The 25,238-nt window shown below is 48.8% G+C and overlaps 1 protein-coding gene across 1 annotated transcript in view; it reads right to left on the bottom strand.

Annotated features, from left to right (window-relative positions):
• LOC137524278 (up-regulator of cell proliferation-like) overlaps positions 1-24,196 on the bottom strand; it is a 29,896-nt gene extending 5,700 nt beyond the window's left edge. The window contains exons 1-2 of the mRNA XM_068243956.1: positions 24,136-24,196; positions 7,696-8,003 (exon numbers count right to left, since the gene is read on the bottom strand). Coding sequence (XP_068100057.1) covers positions 7,696-7,984 — 289 coding nt within the window. The 5' untranslated portion in view covers positions 7,985-8,003; positions 24,136-24,196. The remainder of the gene's footprint in view (positions 1-7,695; positions 8,004-24,135) is intronic.
• Positions 24,197-25,238: the final 1,042 nt, after the last annotated feature.

Below are 25,238 nucleotides of genomic sequence, written 5' to 3'. Positions count from 1 at the left end.
CGGAGATTCTCAGGTCTCTGAGTACTTCCAAAGATGAGTGGGTCCGTACTGCGACACTCGGGCCCACATTCACGTGTGTGCAGTACAGAGCCATGCAACTCTGTAAGTACTCGGAGATCCAAGTACTTCCTTGGCCTTCTGAGGAGACCAGAAAGTCTCTTTGTCATTAAAGTCAAAGGATAAAATGGGGCCCTGAGGGTGGAACGAGGGGGCATAGAGAGGAACAGGAAGGCTCAGTGTTCCCCAACCCTGTCCTCTAGACCCACCAACAGTGCATGTTTTGTATAAATCCACAGATGTAGTTAACACTAATTACCCCACCTATTCATGTTTGTGGTTTCTTGCAAGACATGTACTGTTGGTGGGCCATGAAGACAGGGTTGGGGAACTCTGCTCTAAGGGATTCAAAGCCTTCCCTCCTTTTTTTCTTTTGCAATGTCACAGTTGTTCTTTAACCACTTGCCGACCAGGGCTGTATTGGCTGATCTGTGCTGCGTGGGCTCTCCAGCCCGCAGCACAGATCAGTATTATGCCAGGGCGATCAGACTTCCCCCCCTTTTTTCCCCACTAGGGGGATGTCCTGCCGGGGGGGTCTGATCGCCGCCGGCCATCTGCGTTTTGCGGGGGGGGGGCTCCTCAAAGCCCCCCTCCGCAGCCATTTCCGCCCTCTGCCTCCTTACCTCCCTCCCTCTCTCCGTAATGCGCAGGACAGAGTTCCGTCCTGCGCATTGAAGGATAGGCTTCCGCCTATCAGATGCCGGCGATACCCGGCCAATGAGAGGCCGGGGATTGCCGATCTGCCTTACGGCGCTGCTGCGCAGCAGCGCCGTATGATGTAAACAGCGGGGATTTCTTCCCCGCGTGTTTACATTTTGCCGGAGAGCCGCGATCGGCGGCTCTCCGGCTGTTCACGGAGACACCCTCCGTGAACTGACATGGAAAGGCCGCTCGACCGAGCGGCCGTTTCCATGGTAACCCGCAGACGACCAGTTTACGCCGATCGGCGTTAGCTGGTCGTCAAGAGGTTAATAAGCCTCGTACACACGGAGGTCAAATATCGCCTGAAATGAACGTGAATATCTTGAAAGATGAATTGTGAAACAATCGCTCATCAGTCATTTTACAGTGACCAATCATCTATCTTTCAGTGTGTACCTAGCTTAGGTTGTGCAGGTTCTGGGGCTGATTATGCATACTGGGTGTCTAACCTGTATGTAACTTGCCACGAGACCTGCATCATTGATACGAGTCAGTAATTAAAGAGATGTGTTCGCAACAGTGTGTTTTCTGAATGGCTAAATACTAATAGATTAATAATTCACCACTGTCAGGAAAACGCTAAAGGTTATTTGCTGCCCCAGGCAAGACAACCCGTGTCTCCCTTTCCCCACACATAGATCATGTGGAGAGGCTAGGAGGGAAGGTCGAGCAGAATACCTCCAGCTGTTGGGAATATAATAGCACCTTCCAAAGATTACTCAAGAGGTGACAATGGAATTCTAAAAGACACTACTAGAAAGCAGGTACACATTACGGGGATAGAGATACTCAAATCCAATCTTGGATGAAATCCGGATAGTTGTTATTCGGATTTCATCCTGTTAAATCAAATCACCTGTGCGGGGTGGGCGGGGGGGTTAATCTTACCTATCTGACGTCTTCTTAGGTCCGTCCCTCGGCGCCTCCCTTCGTTATATATATAGGCCCTATACAGGGGACAGTAGTGGATAATAGATGATGCCAGTAGTGGTGGTGAAGGATTATTGGGTTATCTAGTCAGTGCACTACTAGGACCAGCAGACCGGTCTCAAATGGCTAACGTGTGCACTGGACACCGAGGACTGCAGTATAACAATAGCAAGAAAAACTGCACTTATGAGGGCTATTATGCAAGGTACTGTACCACTAGCAGCAGTGTGCACACCTGTGTCCAACAGCTAAAGTCAGTGCACTGGACAGTCAGAAGATACACAGCTGCAATATAACAATAGCAAGAAAACCAATGTCCAGCCCTTATAAGGGCTCTTGGGTGTTCAGGACGCTGTACTAGCAGCAAGAAACTTCACTGGGGAAACAGCGCAGAGGCCTAACTACTGCTATCCCGATTAGTAGCAGAGCTCTCCCTGATCTGCCTAGCACAGCAGCCAAATGCAGACCGTAAAATGGCTGCCATGCTGGTGTCTTTATGGGTGGGTGGTCCAGGAGGGTGTGATAGCTGATTGGCTGCCATGTGCCTGCTGATTCTGGGGTGAGAGGTCAAAGTTTGGCTCCATAATGATGTATGGGGGGGCTGGTCGAACACGCCATGTGTTGCCGACAGGAATGCAAAAGCACATTTTAGTGTGCTGGTAACTGTCCACCCGTGGCCATCTCTAATGTGGAGTGCAAGCCTCTCAAGTTGGCGCTAGGTTATACTCTACTCAAACTCTCCTAAAAGAGGCATAGCTAGAGACATAGCAAAATGTTTATGGGGCCATCAGATCTAGGCACTCTTGAGTGACACGCACACACACACACACACACACACACACACGCACGCACGCACGCACACACACTTTATGTGAGTTGACTGGAAAATTTGCATTATATACACTATGTATGTGAACCCCTAGTTTTTATGTGATTTTTTTAAAGATTTGTTTATACATTTTGTGACAGTTTCATAGAGCCTGGTGTTAAAGGGAACCCGAGGTGAGAGGGGTTTGGAGGCTGCTATATTTATTTCCTTTTAAACAATACCAGTTGCCTGGCAATCCTCCTGGTCCTGTGTCTCTAATACTTTTAGCCATAAACCCTGAAAAAGCATGCAGCAGATCAGGTACTCTGACTCAGGTTTTACTAATTGCTTGTTCCAGGGTTTTGACTCAGACACTACTTATGCCAAAAGAACAACAGGCCTGCCAGGCATCTGTCATTGTTTACAAATAGCTGAATATGGCAGCCTCCCTATCTATCTCACCTCGGGTTCCCTTTAACCACTTCACAACTGAGGGGTTTTACCCCTTGAGCACCAGAGCAATTTTCAGCTTTCAGCACTCCTTCCATTCAATTCATCTATAACTTTCTTATTACTTATCGCACTGAAATGAACTATATCTTGTTTTTTTTTGCCACCAATTAGGCTTTCTTTAGGTGGGACATTATGCCAATAATTATTTTATTCTAAATGTGGGAAAAAAATCATTATTTTTCAGTTTTCAGCCATTATAGTTTTTAAATAATTCATGCTACTGTAATTAAATCCCATGAAATGTATTTGCCCATTTGTCCCAGTTATAAAACCGTTTAAATTATGTCCCTATCACAATGTTTGGCACCAATATTTTATTTGGAAATAAAGGTGCATGTTTTTCAGTTTTGCGCCCATCCCTAATTACAAGCTGTAATAGATCGCGGAAAATCCGCCGCGCGGACTGGCGGCAAGGCGGCTGGTTCCGCGTCCGGCTCGGCGGTTTGCACGCAGCAGCGTGCGTCTGATGTGGCTGGGTCTGTTAGTGCACACAGATTGAGGAATATGCGCGCGCGCGCTGAGAGGCAGAACCTTTATGACAAACGAGGAGGGATCAGTTGACCAGGTTGGTCAGCTGATCGCAGAGCAAGTGGCTATTGGCTGATCAGCGGTGGGTGGCGCCGGGGAGCGCCGCTCTATATATAGTTACTGCTGGTCAGTCTCAAGTTGTCTGCCGTTGCGAACACTTACGTGAAAGCACTCAGACCATAGTCAGATCCCACAGTGTGTTAGAACCAGGAGGACCTGGGAATTCACACTGAGCCAGATTACTTCTGTATTACTATTGTGTTATTCTTCAGACTAGTTCCAGGGTGTTGAGACCACGGACCTCACACCCAAGACTAGGGGAACTGTGTTATCATTGTGTTATACTTCAGACTAGTTCCAGGGTGTTGAGACCACAGACCTCGCACCCAAGACTAGGGAAACTGTGTTATCATTGTGTTATACTTCAGACTAGTTCCAGGGTGTTGAGACCACGGACCTCACACACAAGACTAGGCATTGTTTGATATCTGTTATGACCTATTGCATTCCTGACTATCCCTCTGCTTTCTGATTCGGTAACTACACATATCTGACTACCTGTTGCCAACCCTGCCTGCCCCTGGTTATCGAATCAGCCTTCTGTCTCTGTACCTTATCTGCCCGTGTGTTGCCGACCTGGCCTGCCCGACCTTACAAGCTATACCTCTCCATTGAGAGATTAGTCTCCAGTCCTGCTAGTGACGCCCACCTTTAGGGGTCACTTAGCCACAGGGCCTTCCTGCTATTCAGCCTGGGGCTCCACCCCTTTGGAAGTCTCAGGCTGTTGGAAGGTCTTTGCACTTCCCAGAGGGAGGTATTTCTCATACTGCCGAGGACCACCTGCTCCTCGGGTGGTCCCACTCAAAGTCATTACTGTTGCACCAAACACTCACACTATATAGGTGTCCAGAGGTTAGTCATATTCGGATTATTGGTGATTCTGCAGATCATCCATAATCGGGTATATATCTGTATTACTGGTGATACTGCAGATCACCAATAATCAGATTCTCTCTGAGTGTTGACACCACTCGTTACACAATCCCATGGTTTATAAAGTAACAGTGTTATACCCTCTTGACATAAATATTTAAAAAGTTCAGTCCCTAAGGTAACTATTTATGTATTTTGTTATTGTAAATTTTTTTTATTACAAGAAAAAAAAGGGGGGAGTGTGGGAGGTAATGAGTTAACTTTTAGTGTATGAAAAATGCTTTAGGGTGTAGCTTTACTATTTGGCCACAAGATGGCCACAGTAACTTTTTGTTTATGCGACCTGCAAGCGTACATGAAGTACGCCTGCAGTAAGTGTTATGAGGCTGGGAAACTTTTTTTTTTCACAATGATCGCTGCTTCTCATAGAAGCAGCCGATCATTGTGGGTGCTTAGATCAACGAACGGGAACGGTTTTTCCCGTTCATTGATCTCCGGGCGAGCGGGCGGCGGCGTGCATGAGAGCGGGAGCACGCACACGAGCGAGCGGAAGCGCAGGCAGCGGCAGGAGGTGCGGATATCTCCGTCCCTGAGGGTGAAAGAATGGAAAAGGGGACGGAGATATCCGCACCGCTGGGGGTAAAGTGGTTAAAGGACACCCGACTGAAACATCAGAGATGAAATGAGGCTAGTAACAGATGTGTTTGCACAGCCTTCCTGCACTTTCTGATTACTCCCAAGAGGTTCCGTTCTCTTGTAAGAGGTTCTGTTAGTGGCTACGACTTTATAAGTCAATGACCCTTGACCCAGGTGACTTAGTAATTAATTTCAAGGCTCTGTGAACAGACCATGAGACAGGAGCACATGCATGCTGTAATGCCTTGAGCATGCTCAGTAGATAATTTTGACTATTCAGTAAAAAAATAAATGTTTGTGCATGTCACATAAATGTAATTTATCAAAATGTTTGCAATTTACATATTGCTACAGTATATGTGGTGATGTATGTTCAAAGAAGGTAAAATAGATCACCAAAGGTCAGGGGTATAACTATAAATTGCAGGGCCCCATAGAAAAAATCTGCCAGCCAACAACCCCCCTCCCCCAAAAGCCACTCCCCTCCCCCAAACCATGGTATAAGGTAGCTTCCAGCCCCCCACTCCCCCTTCCCCTCGGATTAGACACAGCAGAAGCGTGGCATTCAATTTTACTTGCATTTGACTATAGGACTGGTCCTCCTCCTCTTCAGTGCAGCCTATCAGAGCCGGTTTAAAGGAACACTTAAAGAAAATCTGTAATGAAAAAAACTCCCCTGGGGGTACTCGGGCGGGGGAAGCCTCCGGATCATTTTGAGGCTTCCCCCATCCTCCTCCGTCCCACGGCGGCGGCGAAAATCCTCCCGGAGCGGCGACGATGTAAATATTTACCTCCTTGGCTCCAGCACAGGCGCAGTATCCGCTCTTCCCACGGAGATAGGCGAAAATAGCCGATCTCCGCCAGGCCGCTCTACTGCGCAGGCGCAAGTCTCCTGCGCCTGCACAGTAGAGCGGTTCCAACGGAGATCAGCAATTTACACCTATCTCCGTCAGAAGAGCCGCAACAGCGCCCCCGCCGGAGCCAGAAAAGGTAAATATTGCACAGGCCAATAAATTGTCGCCTGTGCGTTCCGTGGGCTGCAGTGAGACTGCCCTGGGACACAGGAGGACGGGGGAAGCCTCAATAGGGTCCAGAGGCTTCCACCTACTGAGCTGAGTACCCCCTAAGGGGAATTTTATTTCTGTACAGATTTTCTTTAAGCCAGGAATAAAAAATCAGTTTTACTTTACTGGGGCTTTTACCAGTCCCCTCCAGCCGTCCCGTGCCTCCGGTCCCATGCCGCCAGCTAGTTTGGTTTTCACTGACAGCCCCAACAGGCCTGGCCACGCGTATTTTTCTTTGTGTTCCTGTCCACAATAGTGTCCTGCCCCTGTGCAGAACGCTATTGAGGATGGGAACATGAAGAAGGATACGCGTGGCAAGGCCTGTGCAGGCACAGAAAGCCTGCCAACTCCCTGTCAGGGCCTGTCAGCGAAAACAAAACTAGATGGCGGCGGGGGACCGGAGGCTCCGTGAGTGACTGCAAGGGCACGGGACGGCTGCAGGGGGCTGGTAGAAGCCCCAGGAAAGTAAAACTGATTTTTTCATTCCTGGCTTAAGTGTTCCTTTAAGCCACACGGGGGGTCCTGGGGCAAAATTAACTTGTTTCCCCCTTGAAAGTCAGTTAATGGGGCCGCGAGACCCCCAGGTGGCCTCTCCCGACTGCTCCCCATGGCCCCCATTTGGTAGTTCAGCTGCCTTGAGATCTCTCACCTGTCCCGGCGGCTGCTATGTCCCGTTCTCTGTCTTCAGCCCAGCTGCCTGCGTCTTCTTCATCAGGTGCATGTTATTTGTAAACTAGTTGACCTAAGCCCGTTTGGATCTAGGTCTCGGTCCTGCCACCGTACCGCCGCCAGTCAGTGCGTATGTGCGCACACCCGTCTGCCGCATGCGCATCCGTCCACCCGCCACGCGTGTGCACCCATCGGCCTGCCACGCACACTAGTCTGCCCTACGCGCGCACACACCCTTCCGCCCGGCTCCCTGGCCCCGTCCTCCTGTCCCAAAGGCTGTCCATGCTGCGCACATGCACACTAACAAAAAAACACGGACCCAGCCTCACAGCGACAGGAGTACACAGGGACACAGGGATTTTATTAGCTAGACCTGCGACGGGCATAGAGAAGAAGCAGGTAGCGTAGCTGAAGATGGAGATCGGGATGGAGCAGCCGCTGAGACAGGTGAGATATATCAAGGCAGTTGAACTACTAAACTTAAAGGGCCATGGGGAGCAGTTAGGGGAGGCCACCTGGGGGTCCCCTGGTGCAGGGATGCCCCTAGAACAGTCGGGCCCTGGGGTAATTGCCCCCTTTCCATCAATGGGCTGCACCCTATCACCTGAGGCTGCCACCTGTGCATGTCATGTAACAGGCATCAGGATCCAGGTGATAAGCTGTATGGTGTGCAGCTACATGGAACAGGTAAAGTATAACACTCCTCTGCCACTGCTCTGCATTTAAGTAGAGGAGCAGGTCCCCTTAGCTCCCCCCCCCATGCCCCCCCATGTTAGGGCTCATTATTTGTATGCCCCTTTGGTATTATCTTAGATTTTGCCTTTCCCACCAACACATTCCTCAGGTTCTGCTCACCTTTTGGAAAGGACAGTGTGGACAATGCAGGAAATCTCATGGTCATGTTGTGGAGATGATACAGGAATTTCTCTGACGAAAACTCTCCTTTCTGAAGTACAATATCTACCATCTTTTCAGTTTTCATAGTAGTATCTCCGTCATATTGGAGATTAAAGTATTCCTCCATGGATAGGAGATGAAGGGAGTCCAGCTCATCGCACAAACCAGTGACATCCTTCTCAAATATTTCTACAAGCGTCCCTCTCAAACATCTTATAGTCTGCGATGCTTCTCGAATGTAAGCCATGTTCCCAGAATTTCACTATCTGGAAGTAAAAAAAATAAAAAACACTTTCATACACAGAAATGGCTACTTTGTAACGCATTAAAACATAGTATGGTCAAAAAAAAGTTTGGGTACAATTCAGGAATCATGTATGAAGGGACAGTAAGAGAGATAGTGAGAAACCAGTATGAATACTCCCAATTCCCATGCTAGTCAGTTTCAGCAAGACAATGCAAGATGGGAGGAGGCATCCCAATTGTGATAAAATATGTAATGAGTGGAGGTAATAGGAACAGTCTTACCTCCTGATAAGAGGTTAAGATTTATTGTTAGACACAAATAAAAAGACAAGGCATTTCACAGAACCTGCCCGCTTCCTCAGATCAGCACCAGACAGTGGCTGAGCTCTATATCTCTGTCTCGGAGTGCGAATATGTTGGCGCTCTTAAACAGCACTTATTAAATTATTCAGAGTATTCTCCTGTTTGCTGGTGGCTCAAAAGGCATTTTATTTATAACGTGAAAATATTACCTAAGAGAAAACTTAGGAGGAAAAGTGAACTGAATCGGGACCCTAGTGAGACAAGTGGTGAGAAAAGCAAATTGTGACAGGCAGAGAGAAGATGCAGAATAAAGGTAGCCATACATCCGCCGACTTGGCAGCCAAACGACCATCCAATTCGATTATTATAATCGAATTGGAGGAAAATCGATGCCGCCAAGTGCGTGCTCGAACGACAATGCGTCCAATAGCGGATTGAAAATTGGTTGCATTCTCGATCGCGCATGCTGCAAGATGTTGTGCTGACTTGCTCAATCAGGTGCGCGGCGGGAACGGCGTGCAATTTCCTGCCGATCAATAAACGAGACAAAACCCCCGCGAACATTGTGCCTCCCTAATGTAAATGCCACCGATATTACCCGTCTGCGGCCTGCGCTTGACCCTCCATTGCTCCGGGTGCATTCCCCTCTCCAAACATGCATGCTGCACGTGGTTTCCTCGTAAGAGCGCATGTGTGACGACACACACATGCCCCTACTAGGAAACCGCATGGGTTGCACATGTATGCAGGAGGAATCCCAGAAGCCAGCAGGCGAGACAAGCAGAGGACATTTAATGTATACTTTACACTGGGCACCGAGGTGACATTTACATTAGGGGGGCACAGCGTCGGTGCGGCGAGGCGGCGGATGTGGCACAAAAGGCCGATTTCAGCATGAAATTAATCGGGAATCGGCCTGTGGTTCTTATCAGTTTCGATAAGAGAGAGATTTGTCTTTTAGTTAAATCTGCCCATACATCACTAGATGCAAAAACAATGAGCAGCAAAAACAATGAGTGTGGACATAACATGATGGGGCAAAACTAACTAATCTAACAGAGCTAACTAATGTAACTCTGAGGAAGTGGGCCAGAGTTACCAAAATGCCTATTGCTTGTGAGAAAACGCGGAAAAGCTGCCGCGAGTACTCAGAGTAAGGCAGCTGATTCCGCGTTCAACATGGCAGCTTGCGCGCATGGGCCTGCATCCACTAGCCTGACGGAGCGCGGAGAAACCGCCGCATGCCCAGTGAACAAGGCGGCGGATTCCGCGCCCGACGCGGCGGTTTGCACGCATGGGCCTACCACTAGCAGTATGGCTGAACGCGGGGAAACCGCCGCATGCTCTGACAGCGGTGCGGCTGGCCCCGCGTTCAAACCAGCAGATACATTACAACACATGTCTGGTGTGGCTGGGACTGATAGTCCACACAGGTTCAGAAGGACGCGCGCGCTGAGAGGCAGAGCCTTTATGACAGTCAGAAGGGTGTCAACTGATCTAGCCGATCAGCTGACAATTCTATCAGGTTTCATTGGTCCAGCACTTAGGGGAGGCGCTGGAGAGCGCTTGTGTATATATACTGGGTGCTGATACTCTGTTGCCAAACTCTGCTTGTCTTAGGATTCCGCATCTGTCTCCTGTCTCTGTCCCTGATCTGTCTGTCTGTTGCCGACCCGGCTTGCCCGACCTTGAGAGCTATCTCCTCAGTCAAGAGATAGCTCACAGACCTGTGGGTGACATCCTTCCTTGGTGTCACTCACACTCTGTCCTTCCTACTCCTAGCCTGACCCCTCCCTCGGGAGAGTCTCAGGCTTGCGGAAGGAACGTGTTATTGTGCAGTACTCCTTACTGCTGTGCACCTGCTCCTCAGGTGTAGTCCTCAAAGTATTACTGCTGTGCACCTGCTCCTCAGGTGCAGTCCTCAAAGTATTACTGTTGCACCAAATACTCTTATTACCCAGGTGTCCAGAGGTTAGAGATATATCTGATTATCGGTGATACTGCAGATCATCAATAATCGGGTATATATCTGTATTCTCGGTGATACTGCAGATCACCGGTAATCAGACCCTCTCTGTGTTACACCGATCGTTACAGAACGCCAGACCAAAAATGCAAATGGACGCACACACCGACCGTCTGGGCGCACTTACCACTTCGGTGGATACCATCAACCAAGTGCTGGGTAATCACCGGGCGTTAATTGACACTTTGTCCGGGTCTTTACAAACCCTCCAGACGGCTGTGGATGAAGTGCGATCCCCTCCTAGCACAGACATACGTATGCCTGTACCTGAAAAATTTTCTGGTCACAGATCTGATTTCCGAAATTTTAGGAGTAGAGTGTTATCATACTTTGAGTTGAGACTCAGATCTTCAGGAACTATGGCCCAAAGGGTCACATTTATTAAGACTTTGTTATCAGGCGATTCTCAGACCTGGGTGTACAGTCTATCCGCTGGAGAATTAGCCCTAACCTCTGTAGATGAATTTTTTAAAGCCATGGCAATAATTTATGACGATCCAGACATTGCCTCGACTTCTGAGCGGAAGCTCAAGTTGTTACGTCAAGGCAAGAGTCCGGTCGAGGAGTATGCTGCTGAATTCAGAAGGTGGTCAGTATCAGCCAGGTGGGGCACCTTTGCCCTGTTAGATTGTTTTTTATCAGGGTTGTCAGATGAGGTCTCTGATCTTATGTTAAGTCAGCCTGAACCTAAGACCATTGATGAGGCCATTTCATCGGCCATCGGGATCGACCGTAGGCTACGCTATCAGAGACAGACCCGGGGTAGAAACCATGTAAGGATGGTGTCCTACGCTGCACCTCCTGTGACTCCACCTCCTCCCGTTTCGCCTCACCCGAGCCAATGCAGATTGGCCGGTCAAAGTTGTCTCAAGTGGAGCGGAGACGCAGGATTTCAGAGCAGTTATGTCTTTATTGTGCAGAGGGGGGTCATAGAGTACAGAATTGCCCTAAGAAATCGGGAAACGCTACTGCCTAGGAGTAGTTGGGGGTAATACCCTAGGCGTACAACTTTTACCCCTAGATGATAAAAGGTTGCTTCTTCCTTGTACGATTACATGGGAAGATAAATCTGAAGTCACTGAGGCCTTCGTTGATTCGGGCTCAGCGGCTAATTTTATGGATTACGAATTTGCTAAGAAATTGGGTATTCCGCTCACCCCGGTAACACCACCTATCCAAGTTATGGCAGTGGATGATTCTCCCCTGCAACGTAACCGTCCTCTGTCTCAGACACCAGAGGTGGGAGTCACTATAGGGGTGCTGCATAGGGAGAAGTTGCATTTTTTTGTGTTACACATGACAACCTCCACTATCATCCTTGGCATGCCTTGGTTACACCTTCACTCCCCTCACATTAATTGGGCCACTGGTCAGCTAACAAGCTGGTCAGCCCATTGCTTTCATCATTGTTTAGTGAGGGTGACCTTGGGTCAGACCAGGATTCATGTGGAGGGAGTACCGGAGCAATATTCTGAATTTTCAGATGTGTTTTGTCCCAAAGCTGCAGATAAACTACCTCGACATCGCCCCTTCGATTGCCCCATCGATCTCCGATCTGGTTGTATGCCCCCTAGAGGTCATCTCTACAATTTGTCTGGGCCGGAAAAAGTGGCCATGCGAGAGTACATCCGTGAAAACTTAGCTAAGGGTTTCATTCGCCCTTCCCGGTTGCCTGCCGGAGCAGGTTTCTTTTTTGCAAAGAAAAAAGACGGAGGCCTTCGGCCATGCATTGATTACCGGGGCCTGAATAAAATCACAGTAAAAAATCGCTATCCATTGCCTTTGATAGACGATTTATTCACTCAGGTTACCAATGCTAAGATTTTCTCGAAATTGGATTTGCGGGGTGCATACAACCTGGTGCGGATCAGAGAGGGCGATGAGTGGAAGACGGCCTTTAACACACCCGATGGGCATTACGAGTACCTGGTGATGCCCTTCGGGTTGTGTAACGCCCCTGCCGTCTTTCAGGAACTCATTAATGAAGTATTCAGGGAGGTGTTGGGTAAATTTGTCCTGGTATATCTGGATGATATACTAATCTTCTCAGATAACCTCTCTGAGCACAGGGCTCATGTCAAATTTGTGCTGCACAAGTTAAGACAGAACATACTTTATGCTAAATTGGAGAAATGCATTTTTGAGGTAACATCTGTCACCTTTCTGGGGTACATAATTTCCACCTCGGGCCTTTCTATGGATCCTGCCAAAGTCTCTGCTGTCCTGGAATGGCCTCAGCCAGTGGGACTAAAATCTCTCCAGAGATTTTTAGGATTCGCTAATTACTATAGAAGGTTCATATACTCCACAGTCATAGCACCCCTCACCAGTCTCACAAAGAAAGGGGCAGATACCAACCACTGGTCCCCTGAAGCTCTGGCTGCTTTCTCCACTTTGAAAGAATTGTTTTGCTCTGCACCCATTTTGAGACACGTCGACACCTCCTATCCCTTTATTGTGGAGGTGTTTCCTCGGAGGTCGGGGTAGGGGCTGTGCTGTCTCAGCGTTCTGGGTTGCAGGGAAGATTACACCCGTGTGCCTATTTCTCTCGTAGGTTTTCACCAGCAGAGAAAAACTACGATATAGGCAACAGGGAGCTCCTAGCCATTAAATTGGCCTTCGAAGAATGGCGTCATTGGCTAGAGGGAGCAGAACATACGATTACCGTTTACACTGATCACAAAAATTTGGAATACATTGAGGGGGCTAAGAGATTGAGTCCCCGTCAGGCTCGGTGGTCACTGTTTTTCTCGAGATTCAGATTTGTAATTACGTACACTCTGGGTAGTAAAGACATTAAAGCGGATGCTTTGTCCAGATGCTTCGAGCCAGAGACAGCACAGCCCTCAGACCCAGAGACTATTATCTCACAGAGAGTAGTGTTGGCAGCCACAGAGACCTGGAAAAACTGGATGGAGACTTTGGGTCCCTTCCAGCAGGATGTCCCTGAAGAAAAGCCTGAAGGGGTGATGTTTGTACCACTGCCATTTCGTCTCCAGATATTGCAGATGTTCCACTACCACAAAAATGCTGGACATCCTGGGGCCACCAGAACACAGGACCTTGTTGCTAGGTGTGCTTGGTGGCCTTCATTGGCAACTGACTGCAAGGAGTATGTTAGAGAGTGTGCAGTATGTGCAAAAAGCAAACCCTCCCATCTGGCACCTGTGGGAACGTTGCACCCTCTGCCCACCCCGAGTGAACCATGGACCCATTTGTCCATGGATTTTGTGGGTGAGCTTCCGAGGTCTGAGGGCATGTCGGTCATTTGGGTGGTAGTCGACCGTTTCAGTAAAATGGCCCATTTTGTGCCCCTGAAAGGACTCCCCTCGGCCCAGGAGTTGGCCGATCTTTTCATCATCCACATTTTCCGGCTACATGGCATTCCAGAAAACATTGTGTCAGATCGGGGAGTCCAATCTGTTTCTAAATTTTGGAGGGCATTTTGTCATCAAATGGGCATGGAACTGTCATTTTCGTCAGGCTACCACCCACAGACCAATGGTCAGACTGAGAGAATTAATCAGTCATTGGAACAGTTTCTAAGGTGTTATGTTGCGGATGCGCAAAATGATTGGGTCAAGTTCTTGCCGTTTACAGAATTTGCGCACAATAATTTGAAAAGCTCTTCCTTTGTATTCTTTCCATTTCAGGTGGTAACTGGAAAGTTGCCTGAGTTCTCCCCACTGCCAGTAGCTTCCACTCCGTTTCCAGCTTTGGAGGCTTGGCAAAAGTCATTTACAAACATTTTGGGGGATCGTGAAAAATAATTTGGAGAAGGCTTTTCAAAGTCAGAAAGGTCGAACTGACAAGAAACGCTCCTTAGAGTGGAAGTTCCGGCCAGGAGACTTGGTCTGGGTGTCCACGCATCATTTGACCCTGAAACAGCCCTCGCCCAAGTTAGGACTCAGATTTGTGGGCCCTTTTCCAGTAACCAGGAAGATCAACAATGTTACTTATGCCATTGATCTCCCTGCCAGCATGCGTGGTGTAAGATCTTTTCATGTGTCCCTGCTTAAGCCAGCAGTTCATGTAGGTTCCACTCCTCCTCCTCCTGTGATGGTAGATGACCAACCTGAGTACGAAGTAGAAAAGATTTTAGACTCACGTGTTGTACAGAACTCAGTGCAGTATCTAGTTCACTGGAAAGGGTATGGTATTGAGGAGAGAACATGGGTACCTGAGTGTCGCATGCATGCGGATAAATTAAGGAGGGAGTTCCACGCTTTATATCCTGAGAAACCGGGTAGGAGCTGTCCGGAGTCCACTCCTCAAGGGGGGGGGAGGGTACTGTGAGAAAACGCGGAAAAGACGCCGCGAGTACTCAGAGTAAGGCGGCTGATTCCGCGTTCAACATGGCAGCTTGCGCGCATGGGCCTGCATCCACTAGCCTGACGGAGCGCGGAGAAACCGCCGCATGCCCAGTGAACAAGGTGGCAGATTCCGCGTCCAACGCGGCGGTTTGCACGCATGGTCCTACCACTAGTAGTATGGCTGAACGCGGGGAAACCGCCGCATGCTCTGACAGCGGTGCGGCTGGCCCCGCGTTCAAACCAGCAGATGCATTACAACACATGTCTGGTGTGGCTGGGACTGATAGTCCACACAGGTTCAGAAGGACGCGCGCGCGCTGAGAGGCAGAGCCTTTATGACAGTCAGAAGGGTGTCAGCTGATCTAGCCGATCAGCTGACAATTCTATCAGGTTTCATTGGTCCAGCACTTAGGGGAGGCGCTGGAGAGCGCTTGTGTATATATACTGGGTGCTGGTCATTTCTCTGGTGTCTGGCGTTGCAATCACTACGTGGTAGCACTCAGACCTTGTCAGTATCTGTGATATTATCTGTGTTATTATTTAGACCAGTGCCTGGGTGTTGATGACCAGGGATCTCACACCTCAGACTAGGAATTAGCTTTACCATCTAGTTATTCTCAGACCAGTTCCAGGGTGTTGATGATCAAGGAGCTCACACCCAAGACTAGGCATTGTTGATTATTTGTTATGACCTTCTGCTTTCCTGACTACTCTTCTGATCTCTGATTAGGTACTTCGCTATATCTGATACTCTGTTGCCAAACTCTGCTTGTCTTAGGATTCCGCATCTGTCTCCTGTCTCTGTCCCTGATCTGTCTGTCTGTTGCCGACCCGGCTTGCCCGACCTTGAGAGCTATCTCCTCAGTCAAGAGATAGCTCACAGACCTGTGGGTGACATCCTTCCTTGGTGTCACTCACACTCTGTCCTTCCTACTCCTAGCCTGACCCCTCCCTTGGGAGAGTCTCAGGCTTGCGGAAGGAACGTGTTATTGTGCAGTACTCCTTACTGCTGTGCACCTGCTCCTCAGGTGTAGTCCTCAAAGTATTACTGCTGTGCACCTGCTCCTCAGGTGCAGTCCTCAAAGTATTACTGATGCACCAAATACTCTTATTACCCAGGTGTCCAGAGATATATCTGATTATCGGTGATACTGCAGATCATCAATAATCGGGTATATATCTGTATTCTCGGTGATACTGCAGATCACCGGTAATCAGACCCTCTCTGTGTTACACCGATCGTTACATTGCTGCAACAGTAACCTTAAAGTACTAAATACAGCCACTATGAAAATCAAATAATAAATGCAGCAACCGTTATGTCTGACACTTGACATGCAAAAACCTTTTCCTCCGACACTTGAAATGCAACAATCATTACTTTCGACACTTGAAATGCATCAACAATTACCACCGACCATTGAAAAGCAACAACCATTACCACCGGCAATTGAAATGCAGCAACCAATACCACCGACAATTGAAATGCAACAACCATAACCACTGACACTTGAAATGCAGCAACTGTTACCTCCAACACTTGGAACTACTGAGTGGGATGGGAGGGTGATACTGGGTGGGAGGAGGGTAACACTGAGTGGGGAGGAAGGTGACCGTGGGCAGGAGGAGGGTGACAGTGTTAGGTGAAACTGGGTGGGGAGGAGGATGACAGTGGGGAAGAGGGTGATGGTGGAGAGGAGGGTGACACTGGGTAGGGAGAAGAGTGATGGTGGAGAGGAGGGTGACAGTGGGTGGGGAGGAGGGCGATGATGGAGAGGAGGGTGACACTGGATGGAGAGGAGGGTGACACTGGGTGAAGAGGAGGGTGACACTGGGTGGAGAGGAGGGTGACCCTGGAGGGTGTAACTGGGTGACGGTGGAGAGGAAGGTGACACTGGGTGGGAGGTAGGTGACAGTGGAGGGTGAAACTAGGTGGGGAGGAGGATGACTGGGGAGGAGAAGAGGGTGACCTGGTGGGGAAGAGGATGACAGTAGAGAGAAGGGTGACACTGGGTGGGGAGGAAGGTGACAGTGGGGAGGAGCAGGGTGACCGTGGAGCGTGAAACTGGGTGGGGGGGGGAGGATGACAGGGGGGAGGAGAGGAGGGTGACAGTGGGGAGGAGAGGAGGGTGACACTGGTTGGGGAGAAGGGAGACACTGGGAGGGTGCCCCAACTTCTTCTTCTCTGTCCTGATTCCCGGGAGTCCCCTTGTGGTTTGGCTCACTGGGAGGGTGCCCCCACCTCCTTCTACTCTGTCCACTTGTGGCCTGGCTGCTGTCGCTGCACGAACAACCAGCATGTGGGGGGCAGAGCTGGGGACAGAAGCAGGGCCTGGATTTGTAGTTTTTACTGCCCAAGGCCAGCAATTGCCAGCTGCCCCTGACTGACTTCATCAAGTAGCGCTAGCCAAGTCCCCCCCATCCCTGTAGAATAGGTAACCAAGTCCCCACACCCCCTGTAGTATGGGTAGCCAAGTCCCCACCCCCCTGTAGTATGGGTAGCCAAGTCCCCACCTCCCTGTAGTATGGGTAGCCAAGTCCCCACCTCCCTGTAGTATGGGTAGCCGAGTTTCCACCCCCTGTAGTATGGGTAGCCAACCCCCCCTATGTAGTATAGGTAGCCAAACCCCCCTGCAGTATAGGTAGCCAAGCTATCCTGCAGTATAGGTAGCCAAGCTATCCTGCAGTATAGGCCAAGCACCCCGTAGTATAGGTAGCCAAGTCCCCCTGTAGTATAGGTAGCCAAGCCCCCCATAGTATAGGTAGCCATGCCCCCCCGTAGTATAGGTAGCCAAGCCCCCCTGTAGTATAGGTAGCCAAGTCCCCCTGTAGTATAGGTAGCCAAGCCCCCCACCCTGTAGTATAGATAGCCAAGCCCCCCTGGAGTATAGGTAGCCAAGCCCCCCTGTAGTATAGGTAGCCAAGCCCCCCATATAGTATAGGTAGCCAAGCCCCCCTGTAGTATAGGTAGCCAAGTCCCCCTGTAGTATAGGTAGCCAAGTCCCCCCCCCTGTAGTATAGGTAGAAAAGTCCCCCCCTGTAGTATAGGTAGCCAAGTCCCCCCCTGTAGTATAGGTAGCCAAGCTCCCCCCGTAGTATAGATAGCCAAGCCCCCCTGTAGTATAGGTAGCCAAGCCCCCCTGTAGTATAGCTAGCCAAGTCCCCCTGTAGTATAGGTAGCCAAGCCCCCCCCCCCGTAGTATAGATAGCCAAGCCCCCCTGTAGTATAGGTAGCCAAGCCCCCCTGTAGTATAGCTAGCCAAGTCCCCCTGTAGTATAGGTAGCCAAGCCCCCCCTGTAGTATAGGTAGCCAAGTCTCCCTGTAATGTAGGTAGCCAAGCCCCCCCTGTAATATAGGTAGCCAAGCCCCCCTGTAATATAGGTAGCCAAGCCCCCCCTATAATATAGGTAGCCAAGCCCCCCCCCCCCCCCCCTGTAGTATAGGTAGCCAAGTCTCCCTGTAGTATAGGTAGCCAAGTCCCACTTCCTGCAATATAGGTAGCCACTAGGCAGATTACCCCCTCCCCCCATAGGTAGTGAGATGTCCACATCAGTGCAGAGTTAGGCAGGCATGACTCACCGTCACCACAAGGTTCGTGCCCGGGGTCTCCCTCCCTCGCTTGCTGGCACTGCACACCGCCCAACATCCTCAGACCAGCAGTAGCTACACTGAAGATTCGTGCATACGCTACTCAGTGACGGCACATATACTTCAAATAAAGGAAGTGGGCAGTGATGTCACTTCCTGTTTATGCGCGGTCACTGGGCAACATCTGCGTGGATCTTCAGTGTAGCTACCGCTGGTCTGAGGATGCCGGGCGGTGTGCACTAGTGTCAACAATCGCAAGGAGGTGAGGGAGGGGGGAGTTGGGCCCCCTCCCCGCCGCTTTGTGACAAAGCCCCCCCCCCTGCGCTACTACTACCCCCTCCTGCTGTTTGGTGCAGGGCCAGGAGAGGGAGGCCCTGAGGCCCACCGGGGATTCTCCCAAGTTCCCGTTGGGTCAGTACAAGCCTGTATGGGCCCAGTTGTCATCACTGAAGACACCAGTTTTTTAAACTTGTTAATAAAATGCTTTTTAAGCTTGCAGATAGTAAAGGTATTTTTTCAGTTGTAAAATGCCTAAGGGCTTATTCACATAGGGACGTTGCGGATCTGCATTATAAAGTCTTATAACGCAGCTTACTGCAATGCTAATCCTATGGGACGTTCACACTGTGACATTAGCGTTGCATTGTAACGTGTAGCGTTATAGAAACACACTGCTTGCAGTCTAAACGCAGACGTTACCAGGTACAGGAAAGCATACTTTACATTGCCTGTATGCTTTCCTGTACCTACTGTATGCGACAGTAACGCAGCATTAATCTGCGTTATCACCTTTTTTTGTGTTGCATTGAAAAACTGCATTGCGATTTTAACCTTGCATTACAACGCAACACCCCACTGTGAATTAGGCCTGAAAATTATTTTAAAGAGAATATGAAAATGATTTCCTAGGAGATAACTCAGGAGAAAAAATTAATTGCCCTGGGCCATATGCAATCAAAAAATAGGTGAAATAGGTAATATAGGTGAAATAGGTGAAAAAATAATTTTGAGTAATTTCTGTCGATGGTTTAAAATAACAGTTATGACACAGATTCACACCTCCCATTTTTTTTTATACATAAGAAAGAGGGTCACCTTTCTAGACACACACCTCTAATTATTAGGTATCATTAGTTTGGAGGCACCGAAATAGAGAAGATACAATAACAATTACGAAAAGGTAAGCTGACAACTGAAGTGACATGTGACATGTTAGATAGACATGTGTATGTACAGTGCCTAGCACACAAATAACTATGCTGTGTTCCTTTTTTTTCTTTCTCTGCTTGAAAGAGTTAAGCATCAGGTATGTAAGTGACAGTTTCTGTCTGGGTCGGGACCGAGTCATAAGCTTCACTGATAAGTAATTAAAGCCATAAAACAGTTTCTTGTCAGTAAATGGCTTCTAAAAAGCAGGAAAGAGATAAACAGGGTGAATAATTCATAGATTTGAGCTCTGGCATACTTCAATGAAGGTGACATTGAGCAGAGACAATGAAACACTAAAAAAACTTAAAAAGTAGTTTTAAATATAAAATAAAACTGAAGGATATTTAAAAAAAAATCCTTTTTAGGAGAAGGAGGATAGATACAATTGTTTTTCTCATCAGTTTATTTTCACCTCGGATGTCCTTTAACTATTGAAATCGTTGCTGTATCTTCGCTATTTGGGTGGCACTGGGTGACTGGACTTCCCCACAAGTGATCCAGTTGAAGCTGGGCAACCACCCAATGTGAGTGTGTTTCAACCTTTAATGCTGGGAACACACAATGATATTTCCCACCCGATCGACGGGAATAAAGCAATTATTTCCGACATGCCAGATCTGTTTCCAATTGAGAAAGGGATCGATTTTGCATAGTTATCATCAGAAAATCGATCCCTTTATCGATCGGGAGCAGTCTGGACATGTACACACGATAAAACTGTCTGTCCAATCACCTGTTGATCGGTCGGGAAATTGCATCATGTGTTCCAGGGCAGTTTCTAGGCTAAATTGCACGCAGGGCGCGAAGGTGTAAAAATTGCACCCCCTCCACCCCTGTGGACTCGCAAACCCTTCCTCTTTAGGGACAGTCACCCAGCCACATGTCACAAGTAGATCTGCCTACTTACTTGTGACCAGCCGCTCATCCAGGAGGAAGCAGGGCAAAGAGAACACACAGGTAAAGAGAGCCTGGAAAGCCGACTCCTCCATGGGTGCTGCGCAATGACAGCCTGCAGTACCGCTACAGGACATCAGCGGTCATCATGCGGTGCTGAGGCAGGCAGCCCAGGACTCAGGAGGAGTCAAGGAAAATGATCACGCTGGTAATCTTCTTTCTTTTGGCTGCACCATGCATCACCAGCTCCCTAGCGGTTATGTCCTTGTGTCTACGCCCCCTTTCTTCTACTTGCCTGTCTGCACCCAGGGCAGCCGTCCTGCCCGCACTGCCCAAGAAACAGCCCTGACGTGTTCCCAACATAACACACCCGTTCTAAAGAAAACAATTACTACACTTAAAAGACTTCTGCTTCACCAGCCTTTTTGTGTATCCTTTAACCCTAGCCCTAGTCACACATACCACAAATAATTCATAACCAATAGACAGAGGTCCATATGCAATTGACTTTTTCTCCTGAGTTATCACCTAGGAAATAATATTCATCTTCTCTTTAAACTAACTTTTCAGCATTTTACAATTGAAAAAGTACCATGATGTTGATCCAGGGATTTTATCTGATTGCCATCTGGAGTCGGGAAGGAATTTTTTCCCTTTAGGGGCTAATTGGACCATGCCTTGTAAGGGTTTTTCTCCTTCCTCTGGATCAACAGGGACATGTGAGGGAGCAGGCTGGTGTTGTACTTTATACTGGTTGAACTCGATGGACGTATGTCTTTTTTCAACCAAAATAACTATGTAACTATGTAACCAAAAAGTTAGTGAAAAAGTATCATCAAAATTGTTTTGAGTATTTTCTTGCTTGCTGGGGAATTAAAAGGGCATTTTATAACAAGTTGTGAAAATATCACCATGGAGAAAACTCTCTGTCCCAAGTACACGGAGCCTTTCAATCACCGTTAGTTTTCCTTCATAATGACAAATGAAAATTATGAAATATATCAATGTAAACAATGGCTAGAGTCCAACACACTGAGGCTGGGTGCCCATTTAGCAGTACGGGAAACGGTGCGTTTTTATGCATATGCGTTTGTGCATTTGTATTACGTTCTCCAGGTGTTTTCCATGAGTTTATGATTTGCGTTTTTGTCCTCACACCAGGGGCGTAACAATAGGCCCTGCAGCCCATGCGCCCGCGGGGGGGCCCGCCCCCCCCTGGGGCCCGCTCGGGGCCGTTTTGTGGGTGCTGGAGGGGTGGCAGCATGAGGGGAAAGCCTTGCCCACAGTCGGCGGGGAGAGGGGTAGTTCCCCCCTCTCCCTCACCTCGGGGCTCTCCCCTCTGTGCTCCCCTCCAGCTCGTAAGTGTCTGTGGGGCTGTGGTGGGCAGCGAGCGGCGGGCAGATACATACCTGCTTCCGTGCGTTCCATCGGAGACTTCTCCCTCTAGCGGCTGACGTCACTTCCGGAAGTGACGTCAGCCGCTAGAGGGAGAAGTCTCCGATGGAACGCACGGAAGCAGGTATGTATCTGCCCGCCGCTCGCTGCCCACCACAGCCCCACAGACACTTACGAGCTGGAGGGGAGCGCAGAGGGGAGAGCCCCGAGGTGAGGGAGAGGGGGGAACTACCCCTTTCCCCGCCGACTGTGGGCAAGGCTTTCCCCTCATGCTGCCACCCCTCCAGCACCCACAAAACGGCCGCGAGCGGGCCCCGGGGGGGGGGGCCCTCTCAGAAAATCTGCAGGGGGGCCCGGTGGGGCCTAGTTACGCCCCAACCTCACACACAAGTTTTTTTGTGTTTTGCGTGTGTTTTAATGCACTTGCATTACGTAAATGCATATGCGTCACCATTGACTTTCATTATGTGCGTTTTTTATGCGTTTTTGAAAAATATGCAACAAAACCAGTGTTTTTAAAAACACATATTTTAAAACGCATACAAAATGCTTATGTTTTTTTTTTATATGTGTTTTTTTATGCGGCCCATTAACTAACATTATAAGCATTAACACTGCGTTTTAGTGTTTCTGCCTAGTGTGTTCCCAGCCTCACACAGATCTGACCATCTAACACAGGCTTTCTCAACCAGGGTTCCTTGAGTACTCTGCAGGGGTTCCTTGGCATTTCCCCCATCGTGGGGGGAGTATATTAGAGCACATTATAATAGGGGGTATTGTAACAGGAAGCACTAAATTGGGGGGTCAGGAGACAGTATAATGTGGCAGTATAATAGGGGTAATGACATAAACAGCCACACATACTTTTAGGCTGGTTTCACAGTGGGACGTTACAGGCGCACGTTAGAGCAGCCTGTAACGCAGCCCACCGCACAGTAATGAAAAATCAATGGGGCTGTTCACAGTGCCGACGTTGCGTTACATTGTAACGCTGCGTCACAAGACAACGTACTGCATGCAGTACTGCTTGCACATGCTCAGTAATGTTGGGGAGGAGCGGAGAGCGGCCAGGCACATGGCTAATTAATATGCACTGCACGTTGTGACGTGCAGTGTTTACTTCCTGGAGCAGCCGCTCTGTGCGGCGATTGGCCGGCGGGACCACGTGATGCCGCATGCGCACAAGAGTACGCATCACGGCATCACTGACGCCAGAGTGAGCTGCACAACGCGGCTCACTCTGACGTCCAGATCTAGCACCACCAGGCGTTGAGTTAGGGGGACGTTATGCGACCTTAACGCCCCCTCTAACGCAACGTCCTGGTGTGAAATTAGCCTTAAAGACCATTCCACCTGCAAAATAAATGCAGGGGTTCCTTCAGATCAAACAATTGTTTGTAGGGCTTCCTTGAGATCCCAAAGTTGTTTGCTGGGTTCCTCCAGGGTAGAAAGGTTGATAAAGGCTGCTTTAACCTGAAAGAGAAACACACTTTGGGCTGGTGCACACCAGAGCGGTTCTGGAGCGTTTTTTAAAACGCTTGCAGGGGGGAAACCGCTTGGCTAATGAAAGTGAATGGGATGGTGCACACCAGATCGGCTCGTTTTTTCCACAAACGCAAACTCCCGGGCTGCAGCATTTTGTAGATTTCTGAGGTGTTTCTACCTCAATGTTAAAGTATAGGAAAGTGGAAACCTGCTCTGAAAAACGCTAGATCAGAGCGGTTTTCCAGGCATTTTTGTTACAGAAGTTGTTCAGTAACAGCTTTTAGGGCCCGTTTCCACTATCGCGAATCCGCATGCGGATTCGCATAGCCAATACAAGTGGATGGCCCTGTTTCCACTTGTCAGTAATCCTGAGCATTTTTCTGTGCGGGAGAAATCTGCACGGAAGAGCCCTCAGAATTCGCACCCCGCACGCCGCTATGCAAATCGCCGCTAATGTATTTAATAGGGAAATCGCATGCGGTTTTGGCATGCGTATTTTACAGCGATTTCGCATGCGAAAACAGGCAGTCACATGGTTAAAATCACATTAATACTAACCTATGCGAAATCGCGGTAAAATACACATGCGGAATCGCACCCGCATGTGATTTCATCAGCGGGGAATCAGCGGCGATTCCGCACCGCACAAGTGGAAACGGGCCCTAACTGTAACAATATTTGTAATCTGCTACACAAAAACGCTCCAAAAAAACACGGCTTGTTTAGAAAACGTCTCTAAACATGCCTAGAATCGCTCTGAAACCTGCTTCAAAATCCTCTAGCGTTTTGCAGACCTGCTAGAGGTTTTTGGTGTGCACTGGGCCTAAGAAGAAAGAGGGACAGAGGCATTAAGTTCCCATAGAGGGACTGTCCCTTCAAAAAAGGGACAGCTGGGAGCTTTGCAGAGCAGCACTCTCCACAGTACAGATCCTCCTTACCTTTTTGTCATGGTCATAGTCTTGTTACAGTGATAGTCCTATTACAGTGAGCAGAGATCCTGGCAACTGACGAGCTGCAAAACAATCCTTTGATATTAAACAGAAGAGGGCAGGAAATACACAGAGATTAAGAGAAACGAAACTAGCTTTGCCTAACTGTTTGCCAAGTGATGCAAGCAGAGACATCAGCAGAACACCGTTAGTAAATGTGTTAGATGTTAAAGGGAAACTGTATAATTACCCAAAACCTATATATAATTCCCAGATAAGATGACAAAGTTGAAGGGTTGTTTTTGTAATAAGAAATGCTTATACATTCTGCTAATAAAACCTGGTAACCAGGTAAGTATAAATCTGAGGTGTTCATCTCAGGTACACTTTAAATGTTGGTATAATTAACAAACTTTTCTTGATGTCAGTTTTGTCCAGTCCTTGATTATTCCTCTGATTACCTTGGGGGGAGACATCAAGGTCTTAGCAGGGGTGTAACAATAGACCCTGCAATTGATGCAGCTGCAGGGGGGCCCAAAAGCGACTGGGGGCCCTGTGGGGTGAGAAGTTTCTCTTCCCTGTCCTGAGAGACTGATAACTAAGGGCACGAAGAGAAAAAACTTTCTGGTCTCTGCACAATTGTTCTAATGACTGTATCTGCTCAGCCACTGATATGGAATCGTACAAAGTTTTGCAGACAAAGATTTGTAGAGAGTCATTATTCACAGTTCAGCAGGGTCTTATGTACAGCACTGCTCTACCCCCAGCCTCTTTACCCCTCCCCAAGTGCTGTCTACTGTTGTGATGCTTGAGGAGTCTGGGCACAGAGAGAAAAAGCTTTCTGTTCTCTGCACAATTGTTCTAATGACTGTATCTGCTCAGCCACTGATAAAGAATCATACAAAGTTTTGTAGAGAAAGATTTGCAGGCAGTCCCTATTCATTATATATGCAGCAGGCTCTGGTGTACAGCCACTGCCCCCAGCCTCCCCTCCCCAAGTGCTGTGTACTGTAGTGATGCTGGAGGAGTCTGCAGAGACAGTTCTGATCCATCAGAGGAGGTCAGAGTGAGTGTAATAAGGTGAGGATGGGAGCACACTCGTCTGCCGGTTT

This window comes from Hyperolius riggenbachi, chromosome 7 (genome assembly GCF_040937935.1).
Source record: "Hyperolius riggenbachi isolate aHypRig1 chromosome 7, aHypRig1.pri, whole genome shotgun sequence".
NCBI classification, from domain to species: Eukaryota; Metazoa; Chordata; class Amphibia; order Anura; family Hyperoliidae; genus Hyperolius; species Hyperolius riggenbachi.
Note: the sequence above shows the minus strand (reverse complement) of the source record. Positions and strands in the feature narration are given on the sequence as shown.